Source organism: Megalops cyprinoides, chromosome 22, assembly GCF_013368585.1.
Source record: "Megalops cyprinoides isolate fMegCyp1 chromosome 22, fMegCyp1.pri, whole genome shotgun sequence".
Lineage (NCBI taxonomy): Eukaryota > Metazoa > Chordata > Actinopteri > Elopiformes > Megalopidae > Megalops > Megalops cyprinoides.
Genome location: NC_050604.1, coordinates 22540420 through 22565862, shown reverse-complemented (window position 1 = coordinate 22565862; position 25443 = coordinate 22540420). Strand labels below are relative to the sequence as shown.

The window sequence follows — 25443 nt, the reverse complement described above, 5'->3', positions numbered from 1 at the left end:
TAAATTTGGCAGCTAGCAGAAATATATGTAGAGATATGCATATATAAAGAAATGAGACATAAAAATACAATTGAAAGACATGCTTACATTTGATATTTCAAGTTCAGGTGCAAATAGTTTGTGGTTGGGCTGAATTGAGCCTTCTTCATTAGACATTAAATAGTAAGTTTAAAAACAGAGGGTAAATGGACGAGGTAGAAGGACTTTAGGACGTCCTCACCCAGACACCTAGCATAGGTCTCATTCAGACTCTGCAGGTTCAGACAAAAGGGGATTATAGGTAATGTGCTTCACCTGACTGTACCCTGTGAAGAAGGTGGATCACCACACACACACACGCACACGTGCACGCGCACACGCACACACACACGCGCACGCACACACACACACACACACACACGCACACGCACACGCACATGCACACGCACACACGCGTGCGCGCACACACACACACACACACACACCCCTCCCTGGTGAGCGACGGTAAACACAGCTGTGTGGTGACGGAGCGGAGCTGTGCACTCCTGGCATGTCCTCTGTGTGAGAATGGCCGTGTTTCTGCACAGAGGGGGCACATGGCTTCCCGTCACACACTTTCACTGCAGGGAGCCCTTTGACGCGCTGCCGACGCTCCTCACGCCTCCCGCCAGGCCCCCGTGGCGCCGGTGCATTTACGCACCTCTGTGCTCTCTCCCTGGCCCCGGTCTAGCACTGGGGAATACCTTTATAAAAAAAACTACCAGTTCATGCAGTGAATATCATTTATTTCAGACTGAGACGTACAAAATAGCACAACAAAATCATGGACATCAAACGGTTTGTCTCTGATTTACAGGTTCATCGTTATGGTTACAATAAAAACATCTAAAAAGTATACTTTCAAAGGATCCTGTATGATGGCTTTATATGCCAGTGAGATCTCAATATATTGGCCATTTTGGAGCGTTTTAATTCATTTCATTTGGTATTATGTTACACCTTTCCACTGATGACTTGGGCAGGATGCTAAAGTAATATATGGTAATCTGGACATTCACTGAGATCAATAAATATCAAGAAAAAATGATTATGCAAATGCAACATATTTCATTAAAATATCCTTCTACACATTTCATAATAGAAAAGACAGCATGGGCAGATCCAGTACCAGTCACTTCTCGCGTGGCGCTTAACAGAGGACAGTTTCTGTTTGTTTTGCTTTTAAACCAAGGCTGCAACTGAATCTGACAGCATGGCTGGACCATCCTTCACTCTCTCTTTGAGGAACATGCTCTCCTACCTGGCCAACGTGCTGTCTCCTCACGGTCACTATATGAGTCATGACTTCATGAAATGAATTAAGACCGGTTGGGCGGGTAACAAGCAAAAGAAAAAAAAAAAAAAAAAAAACCACCACGTACAAAATACCTGCTTTATAATGTTTCTCGGTTTTAAGGACAAAACGCAAGGTGGTTGGATTAGCACCAGGGGGCGCTGTGGAGGCTCAGGCTGACAGCGGCTCGTAGGTGTGGAAGTGAATCCCTTTGGAGCAGGTTATCTTCATGATGGCCCCGTTCAGGCTGCTGTCGGTTATGAGTCTCAGCATCCCCTCGGCGATCAGCGACGGTCTGAAAGAAAATAAAAAAGACAGAAGCCAGACAGTGACCGTCATGTCCAGAAACGCTCTGTCCCTCTGACCCTGCACGACAGGAAGTCGAGCCCTGACCTCAGAGACGTGAGGAAGTCTTCTCTCATGCCTAACAATCTTATCCTGGCACTCTGAAGGACTTCCATCCCGATTGGGCTGTAGTCCAAATAGTTTAAAGTCCACCTAATGCTATTCTCTGAAGAAAAAAACAAACCCATACTACTGACAAATACATTGATGTCTATTAATTCTGACCAATTAAAGCCATTATAAAAGACAGTGACCAGATAGTTGACAGCTAATAATGGTACAATTTCATTGTGAAACTACTTAGAAATTAAAAAATGCATTTCTCACACTTCACTTTTGTTGTTTTGAATTAATGGATGAGTATAACAACTACAATTTAGCAAATTCCCATCAGCCAAAGTCATACTTAATTTTATAATTATGAGCATATGTGTTAAATGTTTTCTCACATTATAAGCATAGTCTTTAAAGTGTGACTCCAAAGTGTAAAGGCAGTTAAGCGTTTGAACACAAACTTCAAAGAAAATGTGTCATCAACCCCGCTAACCACACACACTGGCTCAGCAACATTTGGTAGCCTCAGTCACATTCATTATATTCAAGTATTTTCATTGTTGTTGGTTGTAATTGCTGACACCTAATTCGGAATAGCTTTTCTGGTTTACACTAACAGAAACCTGGCTCTGGATTGTTGGCAGGGTAAGCGACAATGACATCTGAATTGCAAGATAGTTTGTGCAGGAAGTTATCTGCATCAAGCACAACTCTGAGAAACGGGTTACGACATCCAAAGCTCAGATTTGATTTTGTGTGATAGCCACTGAAGATGATGGCTCAGTAATCACAAGTGTTTGAACGCATTTTGTCAAACACTGTAGATGCGGCTGCAAGTTGTGTGCAAGCAGCTTCGTAACGAAACCGCCGTGATCCGGTGGCCCATCTCAAGATCTCCAGGCCCCCGAGGAAAGAAGGGTACACAGCGAAACAGCAGAGTAAGATCGTTACTGTGTGGGCTGGGAGCAAACACGCGAGGAGAAAGGCATCGCCGTGGTGATGTCATCTGAGCTCTCTATCGAGGACTTCGTTAAGGGAGTGGAAGAGGAAAGAATGCTAACATCGCCTCCACCCCCCTCCCCCCAGAGAGGCTGAAGACAGCACTGCACAGCCGCCGTGTGAAGGAGAGCCTTCACCGCTTCCTCCTTGGACTAAATGCTAATTGTTAACTGTCAGTTGTGTATCAATCATTTGTTAATTACGTGCACATGTTGGCAATTTGTTGGGGATCCAGCCTATTGGGTAACGAGCCACACCTGACTAACGGGAAGTGGTTTAAATACAGGTGTGGCTTGAGAGCAGGAGAAAGGTTCACTTTGTCCCTGCTGTGGGCTTGTATAGGCTGGTTTCTTTGTCTGTTTGGATTTTAAAATAAATTATTGGTTTTTAACTTTTTTTTATGGCTCATTTATGAGAGAAGTGGTGGCCAGCTTCTCTACACGCCGCAAAGCACTGATAAGGCCACGAGCGCTGTCTGACTCTTTTCTACCCATGACTCGCACGCGCTCAGTGCTCAAACACGTCCGCTTTCCTGCCGCTCGGTGAAACGCCGCTCAGTAACGACGCAGGGCTTCGGCTAACCAGCTCAGGGGAGAGCACAGCTTAGAAACCCTGTGATGTCAGAACACCTCTCTCCGCAAAGAGGACCCCACTTTCACTTACCTTATGAAAGGTTCAGAGTCAGAAGCTGTTGGGCTGAGGTGAAAACTATGGGTCTTACTCATCTTTTGAGTGTAGGTGGGCAGTGTGCCCAGACAAGTGCTATACATACGCTGCTCTATGGTAGTGCTCATAAGTCATCCAATTCAATGACGCACTTTTGACTTTTGGAAAATGGCCACAGGGGCATGTAAATGCCAAGATGATGGACATAACACTGTAAACCGAAATTTGTGACCAGGCACAACTTTACGTTTATGGCGATGGTGGTTATGGCTATGGTGGCAGTGTAGCTAGGTGGTAAGGAGCAGGCCTTGTAACCAAAAGGTTGCAGGTTCAATTCCCCACTGGGGCGCTGCTGTTGTACCCTTCGGCAAGGTAGTTAACCCACAATTGCTTTCCCGAAATATCCAGCTGTATAAATGGATAACATGTAAAAAAATAAACCTCTAAATAAATGTAAGTAGCTCTGAATAAGAGCATCTGCTAAATGACAATAATGTAATCTAATTTTTAGACAACTTGCCCAAAGTAACAACTGGACTCCAGAAACTTTGATTCTTAGACCCCTAATATCAGCAATAATAATAAGGCAGATTACACTTACTTCAGTACTCCAAACTTGTGCATTTTCTGCTTCAGCTCGTCCTTGAACTTGACGAATTTCCCCATGTTGTCCTCTTGCTCAATGGACTGGAGGAGGGGGGTGTCCACAAAGGCCGGGCACAGTGCATTGATCCTAACGCCATAGTCTTCTTGCTCAGCGGCATCCTGTTAAATCAAGGCATCAGGTGGGCTGCTTTTGTCCTTACATACAATCCACATGTGCCAGTGATTGGTCCTGATGTGTCACATGGGGGTGCTTAGACCAATAAGAGCAAAGAGTGCACTGTGCTCAAAGAGAAATAAAAAGTGTAAAAGGGGGATAATTTCAGCAGACAAATGCTTTGCATAGGGGAATGATGGGAGGTGAAGTCCTGAGCTAGTTCAGAGTTACTCCACAGCCTCTGCCTTGGAACTGCACCTCCTTTAAATATCTTTCTGGAATGCTACACAGCATTTTGTTTGCTGAAATCCAGTGCCACAAAGAATAAAAGAGCTTTTCACTGACGAAGCGGGGATGCTGAAATGTTGGACCTTAGCCTGTTTAAATAGAACAATTCAAAAAACCTCTAGTGTGGATATTTTGTAGTCACAAGAATTTTTTCATCCATGTGCATGTTTTTTTTTTTTTTTTTTACCTACAGCCTAGATAAGGGAATTATCCCCTTCCAATGACAACCTTCCATTCTTTTTGGATTAGATATCACAAACCGTTTTAATGGATATGGATTGGACAGAGATTGGCAGTTCCACTCAAGTTACCATTGCCAATCTCGAGGTACCATGTACGCTTATGGTGATGTCTCAGAGATTGCCAGCAGAATAATTCCATTTTACTGACATTGGCAGTGTGCCAAAAGATTTGAATTTTAATAACTGAAGTTGCAGATAATTTGGGAGTTGATTTGGGAGGAGAATTTACAGACAGTCCCTATGCAATTAACCAAACCTAGACAAACCGGTCCTGTCCACAGCTATGAAATCAAACTTGCCACTTCTTTTCTGTGTTAGCTGTTCACCCTACCTCCCCCTTTCTGTTCGCTGTTTATGATATCTATGAACGATCTCGGCCCATGGCCAGATGCAGTCTCCTTGTCAAACTCCAAGCCAAACAAAGCACCACCAAAACCACATCAAATGCAAGCTTCACATATGATTACATGGATTGTATTAATATCTACTGAATAATCATTTTTAATGAAGATTTTTCATTAATGTAGTTGCCTGCTGATAGCAAACTATGGCTAATCACAGCAGAGCTTGAATTACTGGGGAAACTAGACACTCTTTATTCCCTCTCCTTTCAGCTGAGCGGTGCCAGTTGCTGTTTAAGTTACTGCGGAGTGGAGTTGCAGTGCTGGAACATCTTGGGCCAGGGACCGAATCTAGATTTTAAAGAGTAAAGTAGAGACGGCGAATAGTGTACATAGGGACATCTTGGTACTTCAGACAATCATTACTCATCTGTGCATTTGTGTTATATTGGGCCTGACAACAGCAGTTCTTCAATTTTAAACCTGCACAACTGTCTTCGTTTGTGTGATGAGGAATAAATAAGTCTTGCAGGCTGTACTAATACAAGGTCCTCAGCTGCTGTAAAGACGCAGGGAAGCGCCTGCTTTAGATTGTGTTGCTTCCCTCATTTACACGCCTTTGTGCAAACATCAGATCGGCACATGAGATAAAGACACAGCAGAAACCAAAAGAAATTCGCCGGGAATTTCAGATACAAAAGGTGCGGCCCAGTGGCAGTTTTGACCCATCTACTAACAAATGATTACTAACACAAGACGTACAGCAGTTACATTATGTCGTGGGATTAATCGCCCCCGCCCGGGGAGAAAGGCCATTTGGTCCCGCCATTTCGATTGGTGTCGGCATGCTGAACCACATCCAATCGAGGGGAAATCTTAACCTCATCTTGTTCGGTTCTATCAGTGGTTATGACGGCAATTTGCCAGAACAGCAGACAGACATTGCTCTTCTTCCTCCTCTTTCATCAGAAAGCTTTATCTGAGGTGACGCAGTGGATATAATACAGGCGCGATTTACACAGAAATATATATTTTAAAAAGGGAACGGAACTTTTAACTTGGAAGTGCTCAATTTAGCGGACACAAATAATACCTTTAACCTAATGTACACTCTCAGCTCATCACACGTCAGGAGCATATGTGTGTGTACGTACATACTGTAAGCACACGGAGGGCAAACTCACAGCCATGGCTCTGGTGAATCCAATCACTCCGTGCTTGGTGGCTGTGTACACAGGCTGATGTGGGGAACTCAGGAAAGCTGAAATAAAAAAAATCATACAGGAATCACAAATGACTTATGCTGTGATCACAGATATCTAATTAAAGTCCTCCGATTGTCAAGTTTCCATAAACATCCATGCAGCCTATTCCATTTAAAGGGCAGTCATTAAACACAATAAAGGCCTATAAAATATGCATCAAACATTGGCAAACAGAGACCTCTCCACCTGTGCATTGATCTATGCATTGATCATTTTCAGGAGCGCAGCAAAGATGATTTGATGAAGGATATGGTTTTCTTTATAATCCAATCTGCGACTCCTGACAAAGTGCTTGGCATTTTACACTTCCACAGTACTGTGACAGACGCTGAATCTATCGTTTCAGATATATTTTCAAAAAGGAATCAGCACCTCCGAGTGCAGGGGATTAAGGAATTACTGCAGGCGGTGTCTGCAGTTGGACAGGTTTGGAGACCTTTCATGCGTGTCATCAGAATTTAGATGCACCCCAATTTGCCCTCATAGTGCAGACAGTGCGGCTGATGTTTAACCCAAGCTGGAGGTATTCAGCCAAGGGTTTAACAAAAACTCATTTCCCACACCTTTTCCCTCTTGCTAATGATATATCCAGAGGGTGGTCTAAATCACCCTAAGGCCACTAAGAGTTGCTTCACCTCTGTTTGAAGGCAAAATTCAGGGCCTGGAAGACCAACAGTAATGAGACTCACTATCCTTGTTATGGAAAAAACTCTGATCCCTTTGAGGCAACAGGCTTCACTTCAGTTATTTTGAATAAACAACAAAATCCACTGGCTGTCATAACTGTTTAGAGTGGAGCTCTGTCCAGGAATTCACAGAGTGTGAAGCCACTTTCTGCGACTGCATTCACCACACAGTGCGTTTTGTATCATTTTGTGTATTTATCAGACTAAGTCATCCAAGCTCCATGCAAGCTCCTAGTCAATAAAATTTCAAGTAGTACAGTATGACTGTTTGCTACAGTACCAGTCAAAAGTTTGGATACAACTTTTAGTCTTTATTTTTACTATTTTCCACATTTTTGATTAATAGTAATAATAGTAATAATAGTAAGTAGTAAGTAGACATCAAATGTATAAATGAAAGCAAATGGAATTATGCAGTGACCAAAAAAGTGTTAAATAAATCTATTTATATATACTGTGTGCAATAGATTCTTCAAAGTAGCAAAAAAATATTTTAAAAAATTTTGGACATTTTTGGAAAGAAATTCATACATAGGCACCACCTTCACTATTTATATTTGTCTAAGAAACAAATTTCAAGCATTTAGACATACATCTTTAGATCAAAATGTCTTTAAACGCATGTTTCCCATTATCAGGTGTGTCCAAACTTTTGACTGGTACTCTTTTTAATAATAATAATAATAAAATACACAAATAAAAAACACTCAATGATGAAACCTGTATGGTTTGTATGGTTGGTAACCAGAAACATTTGCTAGCCTTGTAAGGCCCATTGGGCTTTGACTGTATATCTGACTAAAAACTTGTGGCTCATTTTCTGCACATATTGACCCTCTCTCAAGGAAAAAAAATGCACACATGCTAAATGGTACCTGTAAGGTAAACTACTAATCATTTCTCAGAGAGATAGGTCATATGTGCCCTGAGGGGGCTCTACGAACATAACAAAGCTAACACCTTTTGCTGTTGGCTTCCATTTTACAGCACAGAATGGTAAACCTGAACTATTAAACCATTTTTTGGTGATGTGATTTCTTTCACAGGTGGTTCACTGTTTGGTTTTAAATACCAGACACACGCTGTTGGGAAAGGGCTGAAGTCTCCCCCCAAGTCTTTATGCAACAGCAGCTTTTATTGCATCTTGTGCACTAACCTGGTCTTGAAACCTGTGCAAGAAGCTACAATGTTTACTAAGCAGCCCCAACGGTAATTCTGTGTTTGCTTCCTCTTGCTTGTAAAAGCAAAACAGCGATGAGGCAATCTCCATAAGGCATTTGGGGCAAAGGCCCTGTCTGTCATTACATAACCTGCCAGAACAGCAAACATTTGACACAGCGAGTCTACCTACATTCCAGTTTTTTTTTTTTTTTTTTTTTAGCTAAACCAGCTGTCAGAGGCTGGATTTAAGCATTCAACATAAATGGTGTTCTAATACCAGGTTACATGAAAGCACAGACAATGCCGTATTCATCTCCCAGTGGTACAAGGGAAGGTTATCTGCTAAGGTGGAGAGGAGAAATTGCTGTCAAGCTGTGGAAATGGAAAGAAGCCATAAACAAAATTCCTCCTCTTGTGTATAATCAAACACATCTGTCTTTTTCCCTTCTCATTTTTTCCATTTGTGTGCTGGAGATTAAAACGCATAATTACGAGACTTATTTACACTGCGACCAAAGAATGCACAGGCTGTAGGACTTTTCTGTCTGCATGTGTCCCTTTAAATAATGTAGAATTCCTGCACTGTTCGAAACTACATGAAAAATTTTCATATACAGTAAAAAAAAAAAAAAAAAAAAATTGTAACATAGCAGACTTTTTTGTCATCCTCCTCATTCATTCTGATTCTGTATCTTTGCCTTCATTTTTCTGTCGTCTTGGTTTGTTTTGTCTGCCATTCCCACAGGCATGTTCTAGGAATGGCCCATTTTGTTTTGCATAGCTTTACCCCATTCCTGGTCTCTGAGTACAAGGCAACAGGAGATATCTCTAAATTTTTGGCATAATTGTTGAGCATTGAGGAAGCATGTATATCCACATCTAGTGATAAAGCAGTACAAAGTGGGGTTGACAGCTTACAGAGGGAAGAAATAAGAAAGTTGTAGCATCACGTAAAATTCCATGTGCCAACAACACTCTTATCCAGAGCGACAGCGAGTTAAGACAACTGAACGTTTTGACCTGCTGAAGTTCCAATCAAGGATTCAGGAAAAGAATTTACAGATGATCCCTAAGTAATTAACCAACCTGAGACAAACTAGTCCCATCCATGACTATAAAAATCCTATTCACCACTTCCTTTCTGCATCAGCTGTTTGTGGCATCCCTCCTCCACACCACCTCCCTTTTCCTTGATTACGATGTCTACACGAGGGGTCAACAATCTCAGCCCATGACCAGGTGTGACATCGGACTTCAAGCCAAATCAAAGCACTGCTGTAATTATATCAATGCAACATTCATGCTGTGATTGGATGGAAATTTATTAAAAAAACTGAATTCCTATTTATTTCTACCAATTGAGTGTCAACAGCATTGCTTTGTGGAATACAATTTTCTATTAAACATCCATAAAATCGAAGATCACTGAGATTAGACGCCACATTAGAATGAACCATTCATCAACAAATATAATTTTGCAGGGGAGCTGAACAGATCTCTTCCTACCCTCTTTTTCCCACAACCCCTCATTTCTAAGCGATTGAAACATGCCCCTGCTTTGATGTATGTTTGCCTGTGGCATTTGCGTTTGAGTTCCCCGAAGTCAAACACTCCGCACAAAGGCGACGTTTGATTAATTAAATGCAAGAGAGGGAGAGAGAGAGAGAGACGCCTGACACCACCCTGACAGGAGGCAAACAAAAGAAAAGCAAATAATCAGCTCTGCTATTGTAAAGAAATAGCCTGTGGTGCAGGTTTTTCCGCAACACGCCATCTTTGCTCGGGTTTTTCAAGCGACACACACAAAAAAAAACACCGGTCCGATTTAATTTGCATCACACTGGTTGTTTCAGTCCCCGGCTCATGGCTCTGCTTTGACCAGGCCTAACCCAGTTTCCGGTTTGCCTTTTGGGCCGTCGTTCTTCACTCTGCGTGCCGAGTGCACGTAACTGTGGGTGAAAAATGACCAGCGCTATATAATGTGACTTTAGGATGCGTTTAAAATCATGGGTGACCAGAGGGGTGCAATCTGGTCAGAAGTAGGGCAGATTCTCTTCTGTGGGTGGCACGGTGCAGGAAAAGTGTGGACATGTGGTCATAAACAAAGGAAATGCTGCAACTCCTATGCCTCCGTCAGTGCTCCTGGGCCCACCCATGGACCTCTCCCAAAATTTCACACGTTGATTTTTGGTATTGGCACCCAGTGTGAAAAACTGGGAGAGGGGGAAAGACAATGCAAAGGTGAGCCTTCACTTGTCCCAAAACTGCTGACTTTAACAATATTATTAGTATGTTAATGTATTATGTTGTATTGTTATTGTTATAATATATTATGTTAATATGTTAGTATTATACTAGTGCATGTTAATTGTATTCTAAACTGTGTTAAATGTTTGAGGATCCTCAATTAGTTTCCATCTACCATCTCTCCAAATAACAGATCTCCTTCCATCAGCTTGATTGTAACTGCCTGTGTGCGATTCTGTCTGGTAGCCAGCCATTGGCTAACGAGCCCCACCTGGCCAATTGAATGTTCATTAAACACAGGTATGCAGCTTGCGAGTAGGGGCTGCTTTTTGAGCAGCTGGTTTGGTTGAGGTGCTGCTAAGGCTGGTTGCAGAGTTTTGCTGAAATGAGCTTGAAATAAGCTTTGGAATAAACTTTTTGTTTTAGTTAAAGAAATGCTTTTGCTCTTTTATGTGTGGAGCACCAGCTAGCGCTGCGGCAGAGGGTATCACCTCTTTGCTGGTGATGGTTTTGCTAGATTCTCCTAGTGGTTAAGGAACCACATTGGACTCAGTAGAATGAATTATTCAATTCCGCATCTGTGTTTTCTTGGAAGCTGTTTTCTTGGGGAAAAAAAGGAGTCCTAATTAATTATAATCTGGGCATTGTCAGGTAAACATAAGGACCATATTTGGCAGGAAAATTAAAAAAAAAAAAAAAAAACAGAATGTAATATTAAGTGATGGGGATAAACCAGTTAATGGGCTCTCACAAGGTTTCACATGAGGAGTCCACCCTACTGATATGCAAAGGGTTTAAGACAAGTACTTTCCATTGCTGTAAATAAAATTTCTTAAATGTGGAGGGTTTGTAGGGCAAAACTTTATCAGGATGGGGTCATGGGACTGTATTATTTCTCTGTATTTGCTAGCAATACTACAATAAATGATGATGATGATGATTGATGACAATAAAACTGCTAGATATTTGGCAAGTTCAAACCATTCAACATATTCCAGGAAATGACAGTAAATATGGGGAGCTTCCTGGACAGTGGAGTCACACACAGTCATGCTCAGTGGCCCAAACTGCTTCTCATTCTGCTATTCACATTCACGCTGCCGAAGCAATCCAGCATTTCATTACTGCATGTTACTGATAAGATTTGCTATCAGTTTGTAAAACTGTATCTGGATGGGGTCATGTATTTTTGATACAGCTCGAAGTCCACAAAGCACTACAAGAGATTGAGTTCACAGGAGTAGTTCCTTCTGATTTATGACATCTGGAAACTTCTTGGCATGCCTCTGCATGGTTGAGTACTGGGTGATAGATCTCTACTCTAGTAGCTAAACTCTAGGAAATGTGGAGTTGCTGGCTTGGTTCACTCCGCTGTGTCTCAGAAAAGGAAAAAAAAAAAACTGAAGTGGAAAAGAAAAGGAGGAAGTGAAATGCTGAGAAGTCAATCTGTCCTCATTGCTATTTTCGCTATTTATTGAATTTAAACAAGTCTTACCTTTTGTCTTGCAGAACAACCTGCAGCTTTTTGGACTAACGTCTTTCTTCCTTTGTCCAGCTCTCTTTGGTTTCTAAAACCACATTATGAGCTTGGTGACTACTCTTGCCCTTCAGAGACTACACTTTTCCTGTAAGACCTTATCAAGAATATGGTTTTATCATAATGCTTGCCATGAGATTTACAGCTCTGAATGTATTTAACACAGCAAAAGGGCTTTTGCCGTTTGAATAAGGAAGTGTTGGATTGATTGCCCTCTTGAACTGTTAATCACAATTTTATTTCTGGACACGTGGTACAACACACAGAAATAGCTGTTTTGTGAACAGCAATAAACTTCCATAGTTTATAGTGCAAACCTCCCTGCTAACCGCTTTGGGAAGCGGTCGATTACATTTCAGTTTCATACAGTAGGGAATGTTGCCAGAGGACGCCACGGGTTCATGGCTAGAGCAGCAGTCGGGACCACAGACCGATACTGCAGGTTTCAAAGGATTCTTACAGAGGTAGAGAGGCCTGCCAACTGGCACACTCGGAGGTGCTGTATAGAGAAGGCAGCCCCCTTGCATGTGTTGTTGTCGCCGTTTTCCAGGAGGACATGCCGGGTGAAACCTCAGGTTGTCATGAGAGACTGATCAATGGTAAATCTCCATGCAGTTTGCCAGCAGAGGAAGATGGTTGTTTAACATTTCCAGGCCTCAGACTATGATAGACGCCCGAGAGCCAAAGGCTGAGCATGTCGAAAGAAGGTGTTTTGCAGGAACAGCAATCCCCAGCAGTTCCCACAGCTAGTTATTAATTTTTGCACTTGTCTACATATATAAATTATTTGTGTTCTTACTGTCTAGATCTGATTTATTATTGGCTGCCTGTTGAGTGGCATTAATGTTGACCTATAAGGGATGACTGGCATGAGTGCAACTGACATTGCAACTATGCAAGGAAATTTTGCAAATGAGCCTCTTGTCTCTCTGTATCTGATAAAAGCAGTTTCATGACCACATGGTTCTGGTTTTCAGACAACAGATAAGGGCCTGAAAATGAATGAAAGTCAACGCAGGGCCATTGTCCCATTGTCTGGGTGCAGCCCTCTAAAAGCAAAGAACAAGGCACTTTAAGTGTAGATTAAATCAACAAGTGAAAGAAAAAGGCAAACAAACTGAAATATAGGTCATGTTTACATCACACAGAGAGATCTAAACATGCATCAGCTTGGACCGCAGCTCACTGACTAAAATCTGCAGTTGTTTGAGCAGCCAGGCACATAAAAGGTTTAGCTTTTAGGAACAGTGAGAAAAAGTGAAAAGTGGAAAAAGTGAGGTCCACTTTCAAGAAAGACAGCTTCTCGTACAAAGTGGTAAAAACTGCTTTTGTTTAGTTAATTATAAGGCCCCTAATCTCACAGACAGTAACCAACACAGCTCTACCCAGTTTTACACACTATCCACAGGGACCTGTTTCTATTTGCATTTAACACATATTGGTTCACGGTAAATTATGTGTAGAGGGTTGAAATGCTTTTTTTTGAGTTTGAAAGATGAAGGGTTAAGTGGTCGTGTTGCAGCACTGAGTCAAATCATTACCTCCATCTGACTGTAAAGCTGCCGGCTGCTAAGTATTGTGATATTGTTTCTCTGTATTTAGTGCACTGAGGTTGCCTTCATTAGCGATACAAGCTGAACTACAGATGAAAAAGATTAGTGCAGTTCAGCTCCGAGTGCAAGCTATTTAATCATCACTCTTTCTATCTAACATGCAATCTCACTCCATCGTCACACTTGTAAAACATGCGCAGTCCCCCGAAACGTTTCAGGCCTGTGCCAAAAATAAATGCTTAATCACTTTTCAAACAAGCTGGGTGGGAATTACTTTATCTTGCTTATTTTCTCAGCGGGTGCCCGGTTAAGTAAATAAAAGGGGGGATTCAAGCTGAGGCTTACCTCCCCAGGGTGAAAATGCATGGCTGTTGTAAAAAGCTTTAACGAAGATGAGCACAAATTTTCGTCTCTGGTGAAGCATTACTGTGTGTTGCGAAACGCAGCAGCTGTTTCCCTTACAAGCCCGTGTCACTCAACAGCGGCGAGCTGTTCTGACAGCCGCTCTAATGCGTTGACTACTCACTTTTATTGACTTACCTGCCATAGACGAGACATTAATGATCACACCCCCTTCTTTGCCATGTTCTTTGCTCATATGGTCCAGAGCCAGGTAGGTGCCTTTTATGACTGACGTCTAGGAAGGAAAAAAAGAAGCTTAGGTTTCTACTGAAAGGGCTGTATTGAACACAGTATCTTCTCCATCAGCTGATTTCAGTTTCAGATCCACTGGCATCTTGTTGCAGTCAAATCATGGTATTCAAATATAACCATTCAAATACTTTTAAAGACCTTAATTAGATTCAAATCAAACAAAAGGACTGCATTACAAGCACATTGCTCAATTCTGTTGTGTAGCATTGTCACATGTTATTGGTGCCTCATGGTTAATATCTTAGAGTCTTAATAAATTTTATGAGAAGCTGAGAAAGTGCTTGACTCCTGCATCTTCAGTAGACAATTTGGCATGGGATTGATTTTGATATAATTTATCCTGGGAATGTTTTTTTTTTCACCGTGAAATCATTTGTTTACAGCACACCACAGTCAATGGGTTTTCAACTGGTCAACCTATAATTTAAGAACCAAGTTTTAAAAATTTACCAAGTTAACTTCAATGGTTTTTTCCCAGTTCTTCTCGTTGTTGATTCCAGCATTGTTAATCACGATGTCCAGTTTTCCGAACTTCTCCACTGTGCTCTCAAAAGCTTCTACAATCACAAAATAATTGCCGTGGTCACGTCGATTTGCGCACACATTTTTATTTATTTATTTAATTAATTAATTTCCTAAATAGAATTAGATCTAGTTTCAGTCTTGAAACATCCTGCTCCCACAGAGGTCGCCGAGGCTATCACTTGACTTCGTGTGGTGACATTCCACAAATCAAATGAATAATCTTACATAAATATGTGAAGTGAATCCTGTACTCCTGAACCATAGAAAGGGAAACAAGTTCAACAGGGTTTCGCTGTTTTATTAACAAATGACATATGTCCTGTTTGTAAAGTATAATAGGCTAGGTTGTGCGTAAATCTCAGTCAAGCATTGACTGTACTAAGCGTTGGATGAATGGTCTTTTAAAAGCGAAGACGTTTGAGACGTCCAAGAACATTCCAAAGACATTGCCCGCGGCGGTTTCGAAAAGTCGTGCCTATAGTATCCAATTCATTTTCACACAATGCAACCCTGTTTTGCTGTTGCTGTTTTAAATTAAATGCGTGAAATTGATAAGATTTTTGCTGTTCCTTTCAACGCATGGTGCTGAACAGAAAGTTGCACTAAACAGCGCTTAACCCTACGCAACGTCAGTAAAACTACCTAAGACTGAAGCTACCTTACCTTTAAGTTTCCCTCTGTCCGTCACGTCACACTGAATAAAAATACAGTTCCCTTCTCCAAAGTCTTGATCAAAGACTTTCTTGCATTCTTCCCCAACTTGTTTATTGAGATCAACAAGCGCAACCTGAAAGCACACATAAGCGAAATGGAAATCGAATTAGGAACACATGCTGTTCAAAGCTTCGGGCAACCGTCTATGAAACGAGGCGCAAACGAGTTAACTCCTCAGAAGTGAAATCCTGGCAATGCCAGACGCAGCGGTAACTCTAAATTGGACCCGCGCGTAAATATCCCAGTAACGTTACCGGATCGCTTTACCTTTGACTCGTTCCTGAGCAGCGCTTCAGCGACTGCTCTCCCAATTCCCTGGGCTCCCCCGGTTATCAAAGCCACCTTCCCTTGCAGAGCCATACTTGCTGTTCATCCGCGAACGCTCGGCTTTAAGTATCACCGAGCCGATCAGCTGTCAAAAGGGGCGGGTGGCGCCGTACAAGTCACCTAAAGGTAGCTAATAATTTGGCGTCTCTTTCGCTTTCTAACTTAACATTTTTAGAGAATGTAAGACACGTTAAACTTTACAAACCAAAACATTATACAGGGGTATCTGTGCTTCTTTCGCGCTCTAGTCTTCTGCTAGATATTTGATGAAGCACCGCACATAAAGTAGCCTATTACTGAATTGTACGAAGGCAGTCGCGCACCGGGGAATAAAACTTGTTACCTACTGGTTATGAACGCAGCCCACAACAAATGCTCCCTTAAGAAAAAGAAAGAAATATGCTTATATGTTCTCACTTACAAACAATATGTCTCGATTTGCACTTATTACTTTATTACATTTTGTTTTATTATTTAATGTTGATAGACTTATCTATCAGTAGACTTATCCAGGGTGACTTACATATAGAATGAGGTACATAATTAGCGTACTTACCGGCGTATTTCATGTTAAGGTCCTTACTGAAGCATGAAATGACAGTGATTTACTCAGGATTTGAATACACTTGTACTTGTAGTCACCAGGTCAGCTTTATAAACACTAATGCACACTGCTGATGCAAACCGTAATGTGTTATGTGTAATGTTTAACGTCCTGCTTGTAAGTAGTTCATTTTTACTCCCACCTAGCTCTTAAGGGTCTCTGAACTGCAGGATCGGCGCCAGGAGAAAACACAGAGGGGTGAAACTGCAATCCACGGGGGTGCACAAAACATTTAGACATCGGGATATAAGGAGACAACTGGGGGTGCACTGAGGTCCGTCTATGGGTGCAATGCACCCCATAGCGCCGGCCCTGCTGAAATGTGATCACATTTTTGAGGAGACTGTCAGTAAACACATGTCCTGCCATCACAGAGCAGCTGTTTTGGCCGGTCTTGTCTCAGGACATTGACAATGCTAATTTTAAGGACGGGTCTAATTAAGGAAATGAGGAATATACAAGTGGAACTGAATGATTAAGAAGTGTACAATTGCAAGAAAAAAACTAAACAAATGTAATTCACCCCAGTCCAGCATACCTCCTTCTAAGGACACTGAGCAATCAGTTAAGGAAACGTAAAACTCAGTGAACCTCAGTGATATTTCCCAAACATCTGCCTCGGGCATTTCAGGATAATGACTGAAATGTGATAACTTTGGTCTTCAGATGACAAAGTTAAGAGCTGTCTGCTGGCAATGGATTGTAAGTGGTGAACAATGTCACACTCACAGTAAGAATAACTTTACTAGAATAAAGGTGCTCATAAGATGGAAAGAATTCTGTGTGAATGTATGAAGCCTCTGGAGGTTTTGGAGCCTAAGAGGTGACAGGCATGTGTTGCATCTACAGATCTAACAAGGATTACGGGCTATGAGCTAATTCAGTTAAAGGTGGGATTATTGTGAATTGATTTTTTTTTCACGATTTTGTCTGTTCTGTCATCTGAATTTTTTAAAAACTTGCACAGATAATGAAAATGGCAATTACTCACTCCTTCAAATAAAAGGACATGTCACACGTTATGCACATTTTGCAAAGTACCCTATCTATTTCACTACAGTCATGCGCCGCTTACCGTCCATTCCGGACAACGTCCATTCGCATATACGTCCGTAGTCTCATAAAGTTATGATAAAGATTAAAAATCCCGATCGCAGAACGGGACGTAGCGGACGTAACCGGACGTAGTGAAGGCGACACTTCCCGCACGCAACACGTCTATCTCATCTCATGTCTCATGGAAATAAAGCGATTGCGCTGCCAGGCGTATAATGGTACAGTACATAGTATACCATATATTGTATATAGAATGGTGTTCGCACAACGTCCAAATTACATAACGTCCTATTTCACATAACGTATCGTGGACATTAAGGGGCGCATGGCTGTACTTAGTTTTACACGTTACACATTCTGTAATGTGATCTATTAACCTGAACAATAAAGAGCACGCAGTAAGAGTAATGATCTATTGAGTGCAATGCCAGTGACCTGCTGGCTTAATCTGACCTCAAATAAACTGTCCATTCTAGACCAAAGAGGCAATGAAGAGACCAGTTTGAGTCATTTCCTGCCAATACACACGCATTCTTAGAATATCATCAGAACGCATTGCATTGTGGAAAACAAAGATATATCAGAGGCAGTCTGAAACCATGTGACATAACCTTTAATGACTTGGTCTACATTTGCTGAGAAACACCCTTATTTGCGGCGGTGGGGCGCATAGCTCGACACCGTTAGCCCATATCTTATTTTGCCGTCATGTTAATCTGAACGCATTCTTTACAGTACATAGGGCCACTGTTAGGTGAAAAGTCCATAGAAACTTGGACAAATGGAAACGCTTGCAGATTTGTTTTAATACATATGTCATGTCTGTTCAGTTTTAGACTATAAAAATTAAAGTTTGATAACATAGTTCAAATTATAACGATGGGGTATACGGAAATGCATCATTAACGTTTTTTTTTTTTTTTTTTTTTTACAATATCTCCGTTGATTTTGTTTGTTTTAGTTAATGGGCAGGCAGAGAAACAAAGTTAAAATACTTAGCGTAAAACGATCATATACGAAGATAATTCTCCAGATCTAACTATAAATTCACAGCATCGAATTTTTCCATATATGCCTATGCGCGCTTTAACAAGTACGGTTGATATCATCACCGGAGATAAGAAGACGATGCAAAACAAGAAAACAAGTGTGCTGCTACATCTGCACGAACCATTTCGTGGTTATCACATGAAGAGTGAAATTCCATTTCGCGAAACCCCCACCGCTGAACTTAACCGCCTGATGTAACGACAGACACCAAAACAACAGAAAAAATCTGTCGCCATGTTACTTCACGTTGCGTCTTCACTGTGGCGAGGCGAGCAAGTACGGCCCCCCCACACACGAGGCCTGACTGATTTTAAAAACGCAAATTTAAGCATACATTAGGAATTGAATAACGGTGTTTGTTTTCACTCCTTTTATGCTTTTTTGTAGAGTTTTATTTATCATATGAAAAGTATTTACAGATGTACATTGGAAAAAGCGGGTTCTACAACCCGCCGTTCCACATGACTGCAAGACCAACACTTCAACAAACAAAATCACACTGTGTCCAGAAATGAAATACATCAAAATTGACTTAAATTCATGCATCACATTTAATAACTCTTTCTTTTTTGTACAAAATAAATTATGTAAATACACTTGCATTAGAAATGTACATTATTTTATTGTACACAAACATCCTTAACACTGTTACTAGATATAATTGTGTCAAATATTAAAATGAAGAAGTGGTATTAAAATCTAACAACTATCATAGCTTTGTTTTAAGGAATGTGTGAGTTTATTGATATGTCATTCCAAACATATGGCACAGTTTTGCTTATTTTCATATACCTTACAAATATGGTATATTCTAAAATAGTGTACTATTAGTCATTTTGTCCAAATATATGTTCCCTCTTAAAAACATTGTACAATTGAAGCAGTTTTTTTGGGCCCATCTGGTATTTTAATAAATAACAGGCTATATATTATTTTGTTGGCAATAGATGGTGAAGAATTCTAAAAAAAGTGGCTGTTGCAAATGTCATAGTATTTCTGTAGTTGTTGTAGTATCCTGACTTTGTTTCATTTCACAGTATATAGTTCTATGACATATTTGGGTAATATTGTCCTTGTCACCGTTTCACATAATTTCTAGACCCAGACAATATTGTTTCAATGTCACTTAGACCTGACATTGACGCATATAAAAACAAAAGTAAGCTAATTAATTTACTTTAACTAACTCATTTTGGTTATAACTCATTTTGTCATAAATACTCCACAGGCTTAAATGTAAAGGTACGGTCCAGAGCAGACACATACTGGCAGTGAAAGTGATTCAAGGTTATGCTGTGGGGGTTTTTTTTCCCCAGGTGAAGCATAGGGATTTACTTTCATATTAAAATACTTTGGGTGTGCATTTATGGCAGTTAATACGCTTTCGTTTTGGACTGTACTCTAAACTAGGGATTCCCAAACTTTCCGAGTCCATGACCCACTTAACGAGCAAATTTGTTTTCTGCGACCCACCTCTTTTTCCAGTAAACTATCATTTGTTAAGATGTGGGATCACCTAGACTCTTCCCATGATGCACTGGTGGGTTATGACCTTGAGTGTGGGAACTGTTACTCTGAGCAGTGTAGTGAATAAAGTGGCAGTATCTTTAAGTACATGGCATTGCCATCCCTTTGGTCCCAGTACAGGAATGCTGATCACGTGAACATCCTGACGTGTGGTCACCTGCAGCATGACCACACTGAAGGGTGAGGGAAGAGGAAATATAAGGGTCAAGACAAATGCTGGAGTATTTTCATTTCAATACACTTCAGAACCTTGAAGGTTTTTTTTTTTTCCAAATGTCTGCATTGTGCTTCCATAATTACACAGCAATAAAGCCAGTCATCTCATTCCAAGAGTTAATGGAAGACTGTATTATATGACAATTATTCTATGTTATATTATGATGAGGCCTGACTTTGTGTTAACATTTAGCTCCTACTTTTTTCTTAAATGAGATAAATATAAACTATTTGCATCGATCAAGACAATCCCATTCACCCATGCATTTAATCAAGACACAAAATCACCATCTGAAGTACAAACCAGCTCACCTCATCATTGTTATTTTGTCTTTTACGTATATGTTAAATTACTTAAATCAGCCATACAATAATCATAATCTGGCATCTCTCTCCAATCCAGGGTTATGTTCTACTTGATCTACACTGGGCACACATTTGGCTATCAGGAAGTTCAGCCGCAGTTCAGCTTGTTGATTTGCTTTCTGAACCTTTTACTTGAGGCCAGGGTAGCGTGCATTTGATCCACTTTACGACAGATTAAGGTCTCTTTACATCACTGGTGTTATGGTAATGAGAGATGAGTCAGAATAAAGTGGTAGCATCTGATTTACTGAGTGAGTGATGGGTATTTGATATGACTGGCAAGTGACCACAAAGAAACAGAACACTTAGCCAGGCTGATGCACAGACAGTTCTGATGCTGGGGGCTGCCGTTCAGGGTGAGAGCACGTGGTCTCAGAACTTGAGGGCCAACTCCGCAGATTTTTTTTTTTTGATGTACCAGCAGTATCTCCAGTATCTCTGTCTGTGCCACTTGAGTGCGGCTTTGCCAATGCAAGAATGGACGGAGCTTCAGCGCACTCTCGGTGCCGCACTGATTGACCAAATAGTAGCGATTTGCCATGGAGAGAGAAGGTTTTTTTTTTTTTTTTTTCTCATAGGTGTATGTGATTGCTGATTGGCAGCTCCAAGCATTTTCGGGATCATGAAGCCTCAATCTCCCATCATGACCCATCTGAAAGAGCTCTTCTCCTTTTAATTGGTTTAAATCTTTTTTCAGAGGGGTATGGCAATGACAGAAAAAAAGAGAACTGGGTATGTCAGGTCTTATCTATGATGGTTGGTACCATCACAGTTGGTATACTTTCTAGCGATTCTCTGGTGCAACAAACCAAAGTAAGTCATAAAAAGTGTCAGCATCTCGTCTCACTGATCCTAAGGGCACTGTGGCATGTCAAAGGAAGCTACCAGTTACTCTATGACATTTGTAAGACACAACATACATTAATATATAATTATATATATATATTTTTTTTTGGTGGAATTCTTAAACAGTGTGTCATAACCAACTACTTCCACTGTCAGTGCCAGCTAGGCAGTTTGCCAGAAAGGGATGTCTTCAAATCAAACTTATCTGTGACATCCCTGTGGTTGCCATCCAGCTACATACAATATAACATTTAACAGCAGGGTGTGTATGAATCTACGTATGCATAGGAGAATGTAGGTTCTCTGATGCTCTTGGTGTCAGCTGAAGAAAATGTCATATTTAAGTATGTGGAATATGCGCAGAGTGGAGAGAATCAGCCCCTTTTGTTAAGAGGAGAGCAGCAGCACCAAAGCCCAGTTACTAAGTGTTTAATGAGCAGATTTATGGACCTGATGCAAAACTACCTATGAAACTATTTCAGTATACAGTTGCATACATATTTCACAGCATTTGACTCTCAGTTGTTGTGTTCACGTTTTATGGTAAAGAACTAAATTTGTATAACATTATTTCCTTATAAAGATTCCCTTTGTTGAGCATTGTCAGTAGCTGATTCCTCGGTTGTGCTGTGATGTGGATTGTAATGTGGAGGGGTATTGATCTAGAGGTTCCACGTTTTGTGTTTTCAGTGTGAAGGGAATATGGCTTTCTCTGAGTGGATTTTTTTTTTGTTCCAGTTGTGAAAATCATTGACTCTGCTGCTGTGTCTCTGGAAAGTAAAAATACTGTACTGTACAACCAAAGTGCTTGAAACGTATAAAGGACATCAACATTTGAAATTTAACGGGTGCCGTTACAAGCGGTGTATTGACACACTACGGATACCATTGGCAGTAAAGCTGTAAGACACAAGAGTTGACCAATCGGAGTCCCTGATCCCTGTCCATCGAAGTGACCGGAACGCGGTAGTGAAGGTCGTCACTTCCTGTCCGTAGCGGAGCACTGGAAACAGCTTAGGCCTGTGTCCTTTGGCTTTGCATAGTGAACTCAGCGTCTTCTCTTGGCTTCTCTTTGATGGTGGATGACTTGGACAGCACTGCACTGTACATACCTACATGTTCGTTCCTGGTTCTCGTTGGCACCGGGACAGGAGTGCGTGTGAACAAGCACCCCCCCCCCCCTTCCACGGGCTTCACTGCTGGTGTACATCCTCATGCCTGAGGATCTTGTAGAGGACCCAGTAGAAAATGTTAAAAAACAGGAATGCCAACGGGAAGCCAGCCCGGGAGATGGTGTCAATCTTTTTGGCCCTGTCGATGAAAAGCTTCCTCATCTCCTCGTGGGATTTGGCAGAGGACGCGGGCGTGGCCGCGGCCGGCTGGGTGGCGTTGTTGATGGCCTTCGGGATGGCCCCGTCTTTGCAGGCGGCAGGGGTGCCCGCAGCGAAACTGAGTCTGCTCTCCCGGGCCTCCTCCTCCTGCCACAAAAAAAACACACAAGGCGTTCAAAGGTGTTATCACTTATCAGCACAATCCGCAATGCAATCCTACTGTGAAGCAGCTATGGAGACTGAGGACAGCAGTCTCTACAATGCCAAACCAAGCTACAGCCTCTGGCTCAGCTTGTAATTAATTTTGAGTCATAAATTGGACAGGAAATTTGAATCACCTGTTCCCTCAGCTGCTGATTGAAAGGCATCTGTAAAACCTAGAGCACTGAGTATGTGTAGAACCAGGAAATGACACAACCGTCTTTTATACCGTTTTCCAATCAAAAGCTCTGCTTTCAGCTTAACATATTTGCCCTCTTTTTATCCATGAAAAGTCAGTACTTCCTCTTCTTTGATTTAAATTAATTTTCATGTTTATGGCACACTCAAATCTTCCTGTCATGCCACTTTATGTATATGATCCCGTGGCATGTTCTCCAGTTTCAGAATTAAGTTGGGAAAGACTAAAACGAAGTGCATTCGAATGTTTGAGAGCCCAAACAAGACAGGAATGGAGTAAAGCATGTATTAAATCAATATGGCAGTAATTGCAATGGAACTTAATGTTAACATGGCAAACTTAAACTTTTTCCATAAATAAAGCCGTAATGAATTTCACATGATAAACTAGGCATACGGGGGGGGGGGGGTTAAAAAAACAAAAACAAAAGGAACCTCTGCACATTTGGTTCCAGAAATGAATTTTTGGAAAAATATCAACAACAACAATCAGGATATTCTGAAAGTGGAGAAAGGAATATAACAAAGAAAGAGACAATTACAATGGCACTAAATAAATTATAAAGACAAATGGTATGTCATTGGTATGATGAATGATAGCCAACAGCAGTGTAACTCATATAGCTTGGCATCTGAGGCCATAAAGAAGGACATATGCAAACACAGAGATAAAGATAATCACAGAAATCGAATCACCCTGGAACTTTGCCGCTATATACAATAAATTCCCAGCTAAGCATTTTCAATCTTAGAATACAGTCGCCTCGCTGTGAAGAAACTTGAATTTCTGTACTTACTGGGGAAAACGCTTCACACTTAAAACCCTGCTAAATATTTAGGAGCACTAAAGTGTGCACTAAATGTGTGTAAATCTTGTGTAAATGTCTATCAGTGACACGTGCGTGTGCGTGTGCGTGTGTGTGTGTGTGTGTGTGTGTATATAAATATATAACATGATAATGTAAATAACAATAGCGGGACCCTGACAATGCTACAGGGCCAGAGCAAAGGACCAGCATAAGAGTCCTCGCCCTCTTGTTTGTGTTAGCACTGAGACTGCATTGGAGCCATGCTCATTCTCGCAGTTTTGAGCTGTGCAGCATGCTCTCGGGTCGCATTCTTCGTTCTGCACCAGCATGCGTCTTTGCAGGAGCCGCAGCGGAGCTCGCCGTTCAGAGGAGTCTCCGCGCCGAATGTGTCCGTGCTTATTCGCGCTACCCGCTGCACCACATCTGATCTTCTCATATAACCGCCCGGCTTGCTCAGAACTGAAGCCATGAGGGATATCACGTGAGGGTCATCCAGAGGACTAATGTGTGAAGATCTGGCAACAACTGCGTTCCTTTTTCAGTGATCTAAGTTTTGCTTTTTGATTGTGCATGTTTTCTAAGACCGGTTCTGGTAACTGTTGAGTTTCCCCAGCCACTTTGTTTTGAATATCTATTAAAATCCACAGTAGCTAGGAGTTTTCTCACATGTCTCTATCATAATTTCCATCTTGTATGAGTTATAAATAATTTCATCAGTTATAGCAGATGAGTAATGATCTGCATGTGAACTGACATGCTGTTGTCTGTTCTGGGGTGTATGTAAGAAGGCTTATCATGGTTCATGTCTTTCTAATAATCTGTGATGCTTTTTCCTAGAAAAACTTTGCGAAAGAGATGATCACAAGTGCATTCTCACAGCGCTATTTAACACTGCAGCTGCTAATTCACAGGACAAAGCTCTCGTCTGGCACGACTCAACCTGGCCAAGTCTCTCCAGCTTTGAATTTAGCAGCACAAAAACCCTGACTTCTGCCTTGGGGCTGCAATTTAGGAAATGTGAAAAGTGTGAAAAGGTCATCTTCTGCTTCTGACCTCTGACCTTAAGACTTTTGAGGGGGTGTTAGGTTACATTTTGCTAAATGTTAAATGTCTCCCTCAATATCTGCCAGATTCATAAGTGCTAAAAATGGTCTGGCACCCTTCATGTGTGATATTCAAAGTGACCGACAATAAAAAGCTTTTTTAATTTCTCAAGTTTTGTCATTTCTAAATTCTAGCCCCCTAGGAGCTGTAAGTGTGTTACACAGCACATGGATATGAAAACAAACATAATGACAAAAAAAAATGTACAACTAACAGAAAACAATCATATTAGCTAGGTATGTTTACCCTGCCACTGGAAGTGTAGATCTGACCCAGTGATCCATACAAAGGGTCTGCGCTTCTGGTGGCTTTGCCATGGTGAATTGAGTCAATGTTTTCATTTCCGTCAACCGCTCGGTCAACGCGCTTTCACCAGAGTGGCAGGAGTCCAGAGGAGCAAACACAAAACAAAGAAGGGATTTAAACTCAAAACCTGGGCTAAATAGGAGAGCAGGTAGC

At 41.3% G+C, this 25443-nt stretch overlaps 2 protein-coding genes across 3 annotated transcripts in view; both read right to left on the bottom strand.

The window, feature by feature from the left end:
* Window positions 1–756: 756 nt before the first annotated feature.
* hpgd (15-hydroxyprostaglandin dehydrogenase) lies at window positions 757–15721 on the bottom strand. The gene is made up of 7 exons (XM_036516889.1): window positions 15617–15721; window positions 15299–15422; window positions 14561–14667; window positions 13997–14093; window positions 6192–6268; window positions 3978–4141; window positions 757–1607 (listed from the first exon to the last, which is right to left on the bottom strand). Exons 1-7 carry the CDS (start codon window positions 15707–15709, stop codon window positions 1484–1486), a joined length of 786 nt encoding a protein of 261 aa, XP_036372782.1. The 5' UTR covers window positions 15710–15721; the 3' UTR covers window positions 757–1483.
* Window positions 15722–21456: 5735 nt separating this feature from the next.
* The window catches only part of glra3 (glycine receptor, alpha 3), a 51308-nt gene continuing 47321 nt past the window's right edge, over window positions 21457–25443 (bottom strand). The window contains exons 9-10 of one of the 2 annotated variants that reach the window (XM_036516720.1): window positions 25231–25350; window positions 21457–22819 (exon numbers count right to left, since the gene is read on the bottom strand). In XM_036516720.1, coding sequence (XP_036372613.1) covers window positions 22535–22819; window positions 25231–25350 — 405 coding nt within the window. In that variant the 3' untranslated portion in view covers window positions 21457–22534. The remainder of the gene's footprint in view (window positions 22820–25230; window positions 25351–25443) is intronic. The other variant, XM_036516718.1, reaches the window with a different exon arrangement.

What these genes read in the sequence shown, in the direction of transcription:
- hpgd (XM_036516889.1), bottom strand. Translation starts at nt 15,709, where the DNA reads ATGGCTCTGCAAGGGAAGGTGGCTTTGATAACCGGGGGAGCCCAGGGA. An exon ending in TGCTCAGGAACGAGTCAAAG is followed by an intron (nt 15,423 to 15,616) that starts GTAAAGCGATCC and finishes GTGTGCTTTCAG; the next exon opens with GTTGCGCTTGTTGATCTCAA. An exon ending in GATTCACCAGAGCCATGGCT is followed by an intron (nt 4,142 to 6,191) that starts GTGAGTTTGCCC and finishes TTGATTTAACAG; the next exon opens with GATGCCGCTGAGCAAGAAGA.